This window comes from Cloeon dipterum, chromosome 4 (genome assembly GCF_949628265.1).
Source record: "Cloeon dipterum chromosome 4, ieCloDipt1.1, whole genome shotgun sequence".
In the NCBI taxonomy this organism is placed as follows: Eukaryota; Metazoa; Arthropoda; class Insecta; order Ephemeroptera; family Baetidae; genus Cloeon; species Cloeon dipterum.
Window position 1 is genome coordinate 19,017,020 of NC_088789.1, and position 13,101 is coordinate 19,030,120.

The 13,101-nt window shown below is 41.0% G+C and overlaps 2 protein-coding genes and 1 long non-coding RNA gene across 4 annotated transcripts; 1 reads left to right on the forward strand and 2 right to left on the reverse strand.

Moving 5' to 3' along the window:
* Positions 1–42: 42 nt before the first annotated feature.
* Positions 43–8,901, forward strand: Sf3b1 (splicing factor 3b subunit 1). Of its 2 annotated transcripts, XM_065489670.1 has the most exons (15): positions 43–181; positions 347–585; positions 2,207–2,351; positions 3,709–3,788; positions 3,850–4,005; positions 4,065–4,339; positions 4,464–5,392; positions 5,513–5,694; positions 6,184–6,612; positions 6,668–6,862; positions 6,918–7,121; positions 7,180–7,341; positions 7,404–7,859; positions 8,189–8,398; positions 8,452–8,901. In XM_065489670.1, the coding sequence occupies exons 1-15, from the start codon at positions 154–156 to the stop codon at positions 8,608–8,610; spliced, it is 3,849 nt and encodes a 1,282-aa protein (XP_065345742.1). In that variant the 5' UTR covers positions 43–153; the 3' UTR covers positions 8,611–8,901. The 2 variants fall into 2 exon arrangements, with proteins under 2 accessions (XP_065345742.1, XP_065345743.1); XM_065489671.1 differs by lacking the exons at positions 43–181; positions 347–585; positions 2,207–2,351 and adding an exon at positions 2,385–3,327.
* On the reverse strand, positions 8,885–10,800 carry LOC135943215 (corepressor interacting with RBPJ 1). Its single transcript, XM_065489672.1, has 5 exons — positions 10,608–10,800; positions 10,413–10,507; positions 10,203–10,352; positions 9,800–10,144; positions 8,885–9,356 (listed from the first exon to the last, which is right to left on the reverse strand). The coding sequence occupies exons 1-5, from the start codon at positions 10,677–10,679 to the stop codon at positions 8,975–8,977; spliced, it is 1,044 nt and encodes a 347-aa protein (XP_065345744.1). The 5' UTR covers positions 10,680–10,800; the 3' UTR covers positions 8,885–8,974.
* A 947-nt stretch (positions 10,801–11,747) lies between these two features.
* Positions 11,748–12,648, reverse strand: LOC135943223 (uncharacterized). Its single transcript, XR_010575173.1, has 2 exons — positions 12,504–12,648; positions 11,748–12,448 (listed from the first exon to the last, which is right to left on the reverse strand). It is a non-coding gene; the product is annotated as an uncharacterized LOC135943223 (long non-coding RNA).
* Between the last annotated feature and the right edge of the window lie 453 nt (positions 12,649–13,101).

Consider the following 13,101-nt stretch of genomic DNA (forward strand, 5'->3'; position numbering starts at 1 on the left):
TTTTTGATAAAATTTAAAGGTTAAAAACATGAATAACACAAATTAAATTGCGTATCTTCAGGGGCCGCAAGGAAATTTCGCGCCATTGAAATTGGCATCCCTGCTGTATGGTTGGTATCAGCTGTGACTGTTTTGTGATTTAGTTGTTCCAAGATGGACGCTGTACCTCGAACTCATGAAGGTGAGTTTTATTTCCAAATTCGCTGATACTACAAGTTTTCTTCGCCTTTGTCATATTGGAATTCGCGTAGTAGTAATTGCTTTACAAATCTGACATAAAAAATTGTACAGATATCTTGAAATAACGAGTGAAAACAGCGACCTAAATTCGGTGTTTTGTTGGCAGACATCGAGGCCCAGATCAGAGAAATCCAGGCCCGGAAGAAGACTGCACCGGAGCCAGAACCGACTGAAGAGGCAGACAAAGTTGGTTTAGGACAGACTGGAGTTTTCGACAGGGACATTTATGGAGGGGGAAAATTTGAAGGCTACGAGACTTCCATTGCAGCCGACGATGATGCTGAGGAAGAGGAAGGCGGCGCTGACCTGCCAGCCCCTAAGAGGTCCACATACACAGCCCCAAAGGTTGTTATTTATTGTTATGATACTTTTTGAACTCCCCTTCAATTTATCTATGAGGAACAAACTGTCATCTTCATCGGTGTCCAATATAGTAATAATTTAAAAATTATTGTTGGTATAATCAATCATGATTAGATATACATACAGACACAAATATTAGCTGTTCGCACACATTTTGTATAGTGTAATTATGCAAAAAGTGAATGACACGCTAAGGTTCAAATGATTTTAGATTGAAGACATTGGAATCTACTCTAACTTATAATCTGACCCCAAAAGCAGTTTTTCTGCAAGTTTGTTATCTATATAATACTATAATATTCTAAAGGGTTGTAATGATAGATATGTATGTCAAACAATTTCTCATTTTTTGGAGGTATGCCCTTTTGCAGTGTAGGTGGCACTTTTATTTCCACATAGCCTAATGTTATTAAATTAGCGTGGACATCAGTAAAATTTTAATTTGCTCAGGTTTCCTTTCAGTATGAACTCGCATCCCTGTCATTAAATTCCATCATAACTTTGGGCGGAAGAGATCTGAGAGCACCAAACAAAAGTTTGGATTAAAATCATAGATATGATTGTTTTCTCTTGGCTTGGCAACAGCAACGAAATAAATAAAAGATTGTCAATTCTTTTTAACATGGCAAGACGCGTTTAATAAATATGCATGGGATGGCAGCAAAACATTTACATATAAGATTTTAATTTTTTATTTGGTCTGCACTTAACGTTTAGCATTTTGAAACATTTTGCCAGCGGTCATATCTACATATTCAGCTCCTACGGGTCGCAGCGTAGCTTTTCTATCTAACGAATCATATAAACCAGTATCAGGGTAGTGAGACGTGCTTGGCTGAGGTGGATGCTCTTCTCTGCGCGTGACTAAATCGATTTCTTTCATCTCTGGCTCTGCGGGAACCTTTTTACTTTGCACCATGATTTTCTTGTATTTTGCGAGTGCCCAGGTCATGAGAAAAATTATTTGGACCATGTTGACTGCGAAGATAAGCCACAGCAAGTAGCTGTCGCTGCTTGAGCAGTTGCACACCAGGATCTTTTGATTTTCTTGTGGACTTGTTGTAACTTTACCTGGAAAATTCATAATTTCATATTTATATTTCTCTAGATTCAATGCTTCATAATTCAAGCAATATTGAATTGAATTTTTTGTTCTAATTTTGTATTGACATTTGAGTATATTGGACATGAAATTTTCATCACGCTAAAATCGTTTTATATCTTTGTATTTGCTGAGCATTTACACAAAACAAATATATAACATTACAACTATCGTCCATTTTCACATTTTTAAAATTAGCAAAGGCGATGTTTTAAAAATCTATTGATGATACTTACTTCCGTGCGGTCCAAAATGTTGCGCATTTATTTGCACAAAAAGACAAGAGAGGATTATCGGAATCTTACAGTTGACTGGCCCCATGTTTTCTCACAACTAACAGTTCAACAGGAAATCTTGTTGGTTTACATCATTTAAGCTTCCTGTCTTGTCTTAGGACTTTCCCCTTTAACCACAGAAAATGACATGCACTGAATTTCCCAGCCTAAATTTGTAATGCTTGCTCTTTAGCATAGTTGACAATTTGCTTAATTTGAATTGCAGGCTCTCCTCAATGAAGGGACGGACAAAGATTATGATCCGTTCGCCGACCGACGTCGTCCCACGATCGCCGACAGGGAGGACGAATACAGGCAGAAGAGGCGCAAGTTGATGATCTCTCCTGAGCGAGCTGACCCTTTTGCAGAAGGTAGCCACTTTGTTTGCCGAAACTTGTTTAACTTTTAGCTGGAATGGGACGGGCCCAGAGGGGACTGACAGTTGAGTGATTGGGGCATACACCTTCCATTGTGCCAAGTTTTCTAGACACATTTTGGTTAAGCAACCAGGTATGGCAAAAGAACGGACAAAAGGACTAAGTATCCAAATCCAATGTTCAGTACTACATGAAAAACATGAAAAACGGCAAAATTACCAAAAATTGCTCCAGAATATAACCGATATTTGCTATGATTTTCGTAACAAACAACGTTGAAAAATAGCACATTTTTCCTAAGCCTTTAAGCTCAAGATATTTTATCTAAATTAATTTTTTAAAGTCAAACTTAATTTTCAATGGTCCTTTTATGTCAGGAAATGGAATAAAATTTTGGCCAACGTGGATAGATTTGTTTCCGTCCAATCTTTTGACCAAACCTTTTGGTAATTTGTCAGAAAAATTACGTTAAATATCTATTGTTTGGTAAGAACCGGACGAAGAAAAAAACCTTAAAGACAATTATCGCGTGAACCCTGTTTTGCAAACTTAAACAATCAATTGCACTGAAATATTACATTTTCCCCCTAAACAACTGACTGAATTTGAGCATCACTTGATTCTATCGTCTTTTGTAGGTTAATGCAATTTTTGACAGCAAGAAAGTCTTGGCTTGATGAACAATGAGACTAAAGAACCCAAGAATTAAATTTCAAAGCACAATTTGGTTGGTGTGTGTGGTTTGGAGGAGTGAGTGGAACAGATTCAGCCGAATACTAATGTCGTGTGCCTTTTTGAGGAGCTGCGTCGGAGGCGCGAAGGGCCTGAGGGTGGCCGGGGCACGGCGGCCCCCTCTCTTGAATGCGAGAGTGAATGTGCTGTTGTTGAGACACTGTCACTAATGCCCGTAGATAATTTCAGGTGTCTGATTATCAGTCTGGCCGGCTGAGCGCCCCTTGGGCTGCCGCACGTACGTATTCACTCCGAGCAGGGTTCTCCCAGGTTTTGCATCTAATTAGTGGATTTTTTCCAGAAAATTCATAGGACTTGCCATTTGAAAAAAACCCCACGAGAGTTTCAGGTCTTTTCTTGTAGCAGGGCTCTTCAATTTCTGTACACCCTTTTTTCTAATTTAACTAAATTGGGTCCCAGTTTAGTGGTGAATATTATGTGTAACAATGCTCATGCCTGGAAACTCACTCATTGGTTTTTTTCAACATAAACCTGGGCTAGATCCCTCTCCCTGGACTCAACGCCACCTCTGACTTTAAAAGCAAACTCATGAGTTTCTTTGCGCCTATCAAAGAAACTTTTCCGTGGAGCAATAATCTCATTAGGTTTTTGATTTCAGGTGGCAAAACCCCTGATGTCGGCTCAAGAACGTTCACTGAAATTATGCGAGAGCAGATGCTCCGTGGAGAAGAGTCTGAGGTAAGAATCAGTCGTGAAATTGCTAAGGCGGAATGTTCATTACTATGTTTATGATGTGCAGGTCCGTAAAAAGATTGCTGAGAAGGCAAAAGATGGGACTCTGAATGGAGACAAACCGAAAAAACGCGGCCGCTGGGATCAGACAGCTGAAACAGAGCCTGCAAAGAAAAAGGGAACAAGCACCACGCCTGGTCGCAGCTGGGAAGAAGATTCATCTGTAAATTGAATTAATTTATCGCGAGATTTGTTTGTTTCTATGAATTATTCATATTTCAGACCACCCCAGCTCACACAAGATGGGACGAAACCCCTGGACACGTTGGACAAACGCCAGGCGCCACCCCAGGACAGTCAACTCGCATGTGGGACGCGACCCCAGGCCACGTCACCCCTGGGCACGACAAGGTAGCTACGTCTGCGAGGAGAAATCGTTGGGATGAAACCCCTAAAACAGAGAGGGAAACTCCTGGTCACTCTGGCTGGTCTGAGACCCCCAGAATGGACAGAGTCGCGCCTGAAGACACTCCCTCTGCTTCCAAGAGACGCAGCAGGTAATTTAATTAAAGCACGGACCTCTCAAATTTAAATTATTAGATTAACTCTTTATTTTCTAAACTTAAATCAAGTTGAATAAAAAGCAACTCTTGTAACTTCTCTCAAACTTGATTCTTTCAGGTGGGATGAAACTCCCCTGGTTGCCCAGACCCCGCAAACTCCCTCGATGACCCCATCAATGACTCCCACCGCAACACCTGTGGGTACAAAGGCAATGGGTCTGGCCACCCCCACCCCAGGCCACCTGGTCACCATGACGCCAGAGCAACTGCAGGCCTTCCGCTGGGAAAGGGAGATCGACGAGAGGAACAGGCCACTCGCAGACGACGAGCTGGACTCGATGTTCCCTCCTGGTTATAAGGTTCTGCCGCCGCCAGCAGGCTACATCCCGATTCGCACTCCAGCACGTAAACTGACGGCCACCCCGACTCCGGTGGCCGCCCAAGGCACGCCTGCCGGTTTCTTCATGCAGAAGGAGGAGATCGGCCCCAGCAAGTACATGGAGAACCAGCCCAAGGATCTGCCATTCTTGAAGCCAGAAGACGCACAGTACTTTGACAAGTTGCTGCAGGACGTGGATGAAGACAGCTTGCCGTTGGAGGAGCAGAAGGAAATTAAGATCATGCGGCTGCTGCTCAAAATAAAGAACGGCACTCCGCCCATGAGGAAATCGGCCCTCAGGCAGATCACCGACAAGGCCAGGGAGTTTGGTGCAGGCCCGCTCTTCAACCAGATCCTGCCGCTGCTCATGTCCCCCACGCTGGAGGACCAGGAGCGGCATCTGCTTGTCAAGGTCATCGATCGCGTCCTTTATAAGCTGGACGACCTGGTGCGTCCCTACGTGCACAAGATTCTGGTCGTCATCGAGCCCTTGCTGATCGACGAGGACTACTACGCGCGCGTCGAAGGCAGAGAAATCATCTCTAACCTGGCAAAGGCTGCAGGCTTGGCTACCATGATCAGTACCATGAGGCCTGACATTGACAACATAGACGAGTATGTGCGAAACACCACCGCCAGGGCGTTTGCGGTCGTCGCTTCAGCGCTTGGTAAACACTCAGACTAGTTTATATTACAGCCAAATTTCATTTTGTTGAACAGTTGAAGTGAATATTTTCAGTGATTGAACTCGCTGATTATGTTACACGCGAAATGTGCTTTGTTAACAGGTATACCATCGCTGCTGCCTTTCCTCAAGGCTGTGTGCAGGAGCAAGAAGTCTTGGCAAGCTAGGCACACTGGTATCAAAATTGTCCAGCAGATTGCTATACTTATGGGCTGCGCAATTTTGCCTCATCTGAGGTCTCTCGTGGAAATCATTGAACATGGTCTTGTTGATGAACAACAAAAGGTTAGTTACTTGTTGCGTAGTTATTATTTATTCTTAATTAGTCTGTTTCATATGTTTTATTTTTGGTCAGCATTTGCACAGTAAAAAATAGCATTTCGTTTGATCAAAGAAGCTTTCGTTGGAAATTCAATTGGATTCGCGTTCTCAAGCGACATTAATTTAGTGTCCAGTTAGATTTTTATGATTGGGTTCTATCCTGAGCGTCTGATTTTCGCTTCAAGAATTTTTATGGTCATTCAGTCATCCTCCATTTGGAATGCGTTGAGCAGCACTCTATGATTTCGGGATTTTGTGTCAGCCTCCTTGGTGAATCCTTGATAGGGAGTATTGATAAACAGATAATAGCGGTTAAAAACAACAAGGATTATTTAGGGAGGTAGGGAAAAAACATAAATTGGTGAAATTTAGATTCATAGTTTTTCTCCAGATTTTTTTAATATATAATGTTATATTAAGTTCTAACATAGTTAACATTTTAATAAATCTCAGGTCAGGACCATCACCGCGTTGGCCATTGCAGCTTTGGCTGAAGCTGCAACTCCTTACGGCATTGAAAGCTTTGATTCTGTGCTCAAGCCCTTGTGGAAGGGTATAAGGACACACAGAGGCAAGGGTTTGGCCGCCTTCCTGAAGGCCATCGGCTATCTTATTCCCTTGATGGATGCTGAATACGCCAACTACTACACAAGGGAAGTGATGTTGATCCTGATCCGAGAGTTCCAGTCTCCCGACGAAGAAATGAAGAAAATCGTGCTGAAGGTGGTGAAGCAGTGTTGCGCCACCGACGGTGTGGAGGCCGCCTACATCAAGGAGGAGATCTTACCTCACTACTTCAAGCACTTCTGGAACCACCGAATGGCCCTGGATAGGAGGAACTACCGGCAGCTTGTGGACACGACTGTTGAAATGGCAAACAAGGTGAGTTCTTGTCCCCGCAAACTACTTTTTCGCATATTAAACCAATTTTTGGTAGGTTGGAGCAGCTGAAATGATTGGTCGTGTGGTTGACGACTTAAAAGATGAAAATGAGCAGTACCGTAAAATGGTGGTGGAAACCATCGAGAAAATCATCTCCAACTTAGGAGCCGCAGATGTGGACTCGAGACTCGAGGAGTTGCTCATTGACGGAGTGCTCTACGCTTTCCAGGAACAGACATCTGAGGATGCTGTAAGTCAATTGCGTTGTATTTTAGTTAATTGGCTCACGGGGAATGTTATTTTAGGTGATGTTGAATGGCTTTGGCACGATTGTCAACCAACTAGGCAAGCGGGTGAAGCCATATTTGCCACAAATTTGCGGTACCATTCTTTGGCGCTTGAACAACAAATCAGCCAAAGTGCGTCAGCAAGCTGCTGATCTTATTTCGAGGATTGCTGTCGTCATGAAGACCTGTTTAGAAGAAAAATTGATGGGTCATCTTGGCGTGGTAAGTTGACTTAAAATTCTTAAAAAAAGTTATGTTGATTAACTCTTAATCATCCCAGGTTTTGTATGAGTACTTGGGTGAAGAATACCCTGAGGTTTTGGGCTCGATTCTTGCTGCTTTGAAAGCGATCGTGAACGTCATTGGTATGACTAAAATGACACCACCGATCAAGGATCTGCTTCCTCGATTGACTCCAATTTTGAAGAACAGGCACGAAAAGGTGTGTAACAAAACATAAATTATGCTTGTTTTTTTATTAAATTCACTCATCTTGTAATTTAGGTGCAAGAAAATTGTATTGACTTGGTTGGGCGAATTGCCGATCGTGGTCCTGAATATGTTTCCGCCAGAGAATGGATGCGCATTTGCTTTGAGCTGCTTGAGCTGTTGAAAGCGCACAAAAAAGCCATCCGCCGCGCCACCGTCAACACCTTTGGCTACATTGCCAAGGCCATTGGTCCGCATGACGTGCTTGCCACTCTGCTGAACAACCTGAAGGTGCAGGAGCGTCAGAACCGTGTCTGCACAACAGTCGCGATCGCTATTGTGGCTGAGACCTGTTCGCCATTCACTGTGCTGCCAGCGCTGATGAACGAGTACCGAGTTCCAGAACTCAACGTCCAGAATGGCGTGCTGAAGTCGCTGTCCTTCTTGTTCGAGTACATTGGTGAAATGGGCAAGGACTACATCTACGCCGTGACCCCTCTTCTTGAAGATGCTCTTATGGACAGAGATTTGGTACATTAATTTTTTTTAACTGGCAAAAATTTGATAGTGAAATGTGGCAGAGTTAAAGCACTGAATTCAGCTTTTCTACAAAATATTGCTGATAAGCTCTGAGCCCTGCAAGCTTGCTGCATAGTGCATAGTACCGAAGTACATGATTTTTTATGCAATTGAATCACTTTTAAGTGACTCAAACTTTTACGACAGTCTAATATTTTGTACAGTCTCTCTTTTTAAGAAATAATTTGTTTCAATTTTACAAAGACACAGAATTCCTTTCTTATTTTTTTAGCTGGCGTGTTTTGTGCGGGTGTATTAATGTTGGGTCTTATTTTATGCAGGTTCATCGGCAAACTGCTTGCGCGGCAATCAAGCACGTCGCCCTGGGTGTTTATGGATTTGGCTGCGAAGACGCACTCATTCATTTGCTTAACTATGTGTGGCCCAATATTTTTGAAACGTCACCACATTTGGTACAAGCCTTCATGGATGCTGTTGAAGGAATGCGAGTGTCGCTTGGTCCCATCAAGATCTTGCAGTACACTTTGCAGGTAAGAATTTGAGTCCCTAAATTGTGGTGTGTTTTTCAATGTAATAATTTCAGGGACTGTTCCATCCTGCAAGGAAAGTCCGGGATGTGTACTGGAAGATCTACAACTCGCTCTACATTGGTGGACAAGATGCTCTTGTGGCTGGATACTCTCGGATTGCAAACGACCCAAAAAATCAGTACCAGCGCTATGAGCTAGATTATGTTCTCTAAGCCCTAGATTTTTTTTAACACCGCACTATTGTGGGTTTCATTTCACTAGATCAGAGCAGAGGTGTCTGTAACAGTTGATCAATTTGGCTGAATTAAACTAGATAGCTGTCAGTTGAAAGGGCCCAATGTTAAGACCTATTCATGCCCTTCAGTTCATCAATGCCTACGACCATGTGTTTAAGTTTGTTCATTGGCCAGCGAGACCTGAACACCATGCTTCTCTTTGTTTCAATCATCTGCATTTAAGCTTGGTTTTTGAATTATAATAAAGGAATAAAATTTTAAATCCAATCACTAGTTTAATTTTTTTATACACCTTAGCACTTTAAAATTATATTTATATGCACATTCATAGAGATATAATTCACTTCCTTCTCTTGCGGTCACGACGCTCATCTTCAGAACTGCAGCTGCGGCTCCTGTTCCTGAATCTCTTCATCTCGTAGCTCGACTCTCCACCACGCCTTTCGTCACGTCGTTCCCTATCACGCCTCCTGGGACTCCGCTCTTGTTCTTTAGGCTGGCGGTCCCTTCGTGGAGGACTGTGCCCCCTCTTCTGACTCCGGTCCTCCCTCCGTGGGCTCAACTTGCGTTCCTCTTCTCTGTGCCTCCTTTTGGGACTGTGGTCATCTCGGTCCCTCTTCCTCTTCTCGTCGCTCCGTCCCCTCTTTGGACTCTCTTCCTCTTCGCTCATTTTCTTTGATTTCTTCTTTTTCTTTTCCTTTCTCTCTAGCTTTTCCAGCTTCCTGTAATTCATACATTTTTTAAAATATGAAGTCAAGGGAAAGGTATGGTTTCTCAAGACGATATTTCAATTCAAAACAATCAGCCAAATGTTTTTTACTCGATGCAAGTTTAAAGTGTACACAGCGTGCTTTAAAAAAACAAAAGAAATTGAGCAAAAAATTACCCAAATTTTCAATGATCAGAATCATCCACTCTTAATTGTAATTGAAAAAATTAATTTGATTTTTACGTTAGTTTTAAGTGATGTCATTTAATATTATTCGGGCCCTTGTTCATTGTGATATAATTCTTCTTCATGGGAGAGAAGAATTATATCTTATCTATTGCAATTCTTCTTATCTATTGCAATAGCAGGCACCTCAAGCCATTTTTTATTTTACGAAAAATTTATTATATAATGAAAAAATATACGAAATAAAATGTTTCCTTCATTCAAACTTACTTAAGGAGCTTCTGTTTCTGCTTTTTTGTGAGGCTCTTGAAGAATTTAGCTTCTTCGTTTTCATCTTCATCCTCCGAATCAATTATATTTTCCGCTCTAACTGGCAAGTGAGTTTGTGCGGTGAGCGCGGCCCGTTTCATGGCCAAACCGTCGTCCCTCATGGCGGCCACCAGCCTGAGGGCGTCGCTCTCCTCCTTGTCGTCTGACCTATCCATCGCCTGGGCAAACAACGGACACTCTCTATCCGTGTTGATGTGACCCCATTTGTGGCACTTGATGCAGCGCACGTTGCGCACCTGAATGCCGAAAGGTTGGTCTTGGATTTCGGAGTTTCCTTTGCAATAGCTGTGAGAGTGAAATTTTTTAGAATCTAAATAAAAAACATTTCAGGTTAATGGCATACTCTTCTCGGGGCGCGTTGTATTTCCTTTGCCACTCGAATTTGTACTCAGGTTCGTCATCTTCCTTTTCACGTTCCTTTTTCGCACCTGGCGGCGGCTCGTACAAGAAGTTGACGCTCAGCTTATCTTTGCTTTCGACACTTAGCAACGCTCTATGATATGAAATTAGAATTGTTAATTAATTACGTCTAGATTTTGGGAATGAATCATACTTGTTGTTGTACAAATCCTGCTCCTTTTCGTACTGTTGTCGGAGCTCATCCTGCTTCTTCCTGTAGGCCTCTGCCTTCTGTTCGGCCATCCATACCTGCAAAAATGGATTAGATTGATTTCAAAAGCAGATCTCGTAATTGAATTGGCTGTGTTTTGAGTACATATTATGTCATGATAAGAACATCAAAACCTACCCGCTTCAGGTTGTCTCTGGAGGCAGGGTGGAAGAATTTCTTGCACATGTAATTATTGAACCCTTTCCCCATGATGCCCGATAAATTAACAGGCTAATATCGGAAAATGGAAACAAGATAATGAAATGAGAACTGGATTTCTGGCTTTGCACAGCTCAATTGGATTTCAGCTCGTGATGTCAACAAAAACATAAGGATCAAGGTCTTTAATCGGTTGTCGGTTATTTTTTTGCATTTTACCGAGGATTTCATACCGGTTTTCTGTCCTGTGGAAACAATAATCGGCAACGTACCGGTAATTGAATTTTTATATTAGCATCAACTTGGCGCCAAACATAAAACATTATGCATCATTGTGACGTGACTTTGAAAGAATTAAAGTTTGTAAGAACGAGAAAGAGAACCGAGAACTTTTCACTCATTCTCATTTCTCTTTGTCTGTTGTCGTCTCTTCTCTCTCGTCGTCATTTACTTTACTCATTTGTCAGACTCACTTACTCACACCCACACCCACATCTCAACATCACCATTACTCCTCATCTCATTCTGACAAACCTCATAATACATAATATATACCTACAGGGTAAGAGCTAAAGAGCCACTCACGATCGATCAGAGCTTAAGAGCGTCTTTTGCCCAGTGCAGGTCTCGCGTCAGTTCCTAAGCGTCTCAGATATACCTCAAAATTACCTTCTCAATTGTTCTTATTAGCAAATTTATGTTAGTGATTGTATACATATTTATGATACCGCCGCTGTCTAGCAAAGCCTGCTTTTTTCAACTTCTTTCTATTCTCAATTTTTAAAGTATTAGCTACATAATTATACGAATAGCTATATAGTCAATTATATTATTTTTCTGTTCTAGGTTAAGCTTCAGCCACTGCTGACCGATCTTACCGCCTTCTTTAAATCATCTCCTAATTCGGTCTCGCCTTTAACCCTCACACAATTAAAACGATGGGCTGCAGGATGCAGAATGGAGCACAAATTGGAGGCTCATCTTTGTTCAACCTGAAGCCGAAATTTGATTCGAGACCGACCAACAATGAAACTTTGCAAGGGTTGAAGTCCATCTCTAGGGGGAACCGTTTGCCCAGCAATCACCTTTCCCAACTGCCCTATGAGCAATTTAGATTCCTAGAATATTGCTGAATGTTCCTAGAACATTTTGGTTAAATTTATTTTTAATATTCAGTGAATAATATTTGACACGCTTTTTATCTTCGGTAATTATTTATGGAACATTTAAAGGTAATATTTATTTTTAATACTGAGCAATGTTTGGAAAATGTTATTTTAAGATTTCACCAATATTTCCGAGGTCATTTTAATAATATTTTGCGAATATTTTTTATGCTCTTTATATTGGGGCAATATTTTAAAATAATATTCGATGAATGTTTTTGCATAATGAGAGTGTATTTTCATAGTAATTTTCATAATTAAAAAGATATGCACATTATTTGTCTCGCCATTTTGGAGAGCAAACTAAACATTAATCAAGTTTAAATAACATTATAATACATATTATGGAAAAGTCACAGTTTTCGCCGCCGAGTTACAGTTTTCGCCACGCCTACTTTAACATGGAATTCTCATAAAAAATGGCGAGATTTGTAACCCGGCAGAAAATGTAACTTTTCCATATCTACAATTAAAAATTAATTAACGAAAACCGACGCGAATGGAATTCTTGCAGCGCTGATAAATTGCTGTCTTCTTTCAATCATTCTCCGCATCCACCAATTCAAGCGAATCTTCGACTAAAAATTAAACGATAAGCCACTTGCCACAAGTTTCCAATATTTCCGAGAATTCACCGGACGCCGGACCCAATGCCTAAAGAATTATTATTGCTAAACTCTGCGGTAAACTAAAAGTTGCCAGAACTTACGATTTACGATGAACGCGCGCTTCAGGCAGTAACGTACGTCACTCTCAATAACTAAAAAACTTGCCTTCAATTCGCAGTCAGATCTACTCACACCCTTTTTCGCCATGATTTTTTTAAATTCAAACAATCGAGTCGATCAACAACAATCGAGTCGATCAACAACAATCGAGTCGATCGATTCGAATGTTGATTGACTCGATTGTTTGAATTTAAAAAAATCATGGCGTCGATCGAAAACAATCGAGTCGATCGAAAACAATCGAGTCGATCGACAACAATCGACAACGCACCAAAAGTTTGAAAAGAATATAAAAATATCATTGTTGGCGTTCGCATTGTTTATTATTTTATTTTTAAGTTTTACCAATATTCAGAAATAGTATTATAAATATTGGCAATAGAAATATTAAACAAACATTGCCAAATATTTTTTTATATTATTGGCAATAGAAATAATAAACAAACATTTTTAAATATTTGTTAAATATTTCGTTTTTAATATTTAAAAAACATATTTCTTAATATTGTCATAGGACTGTAGTAATATTACAACAATATTACTAAAAATAATATCTTTAAATAACATTTGGAAAATGTT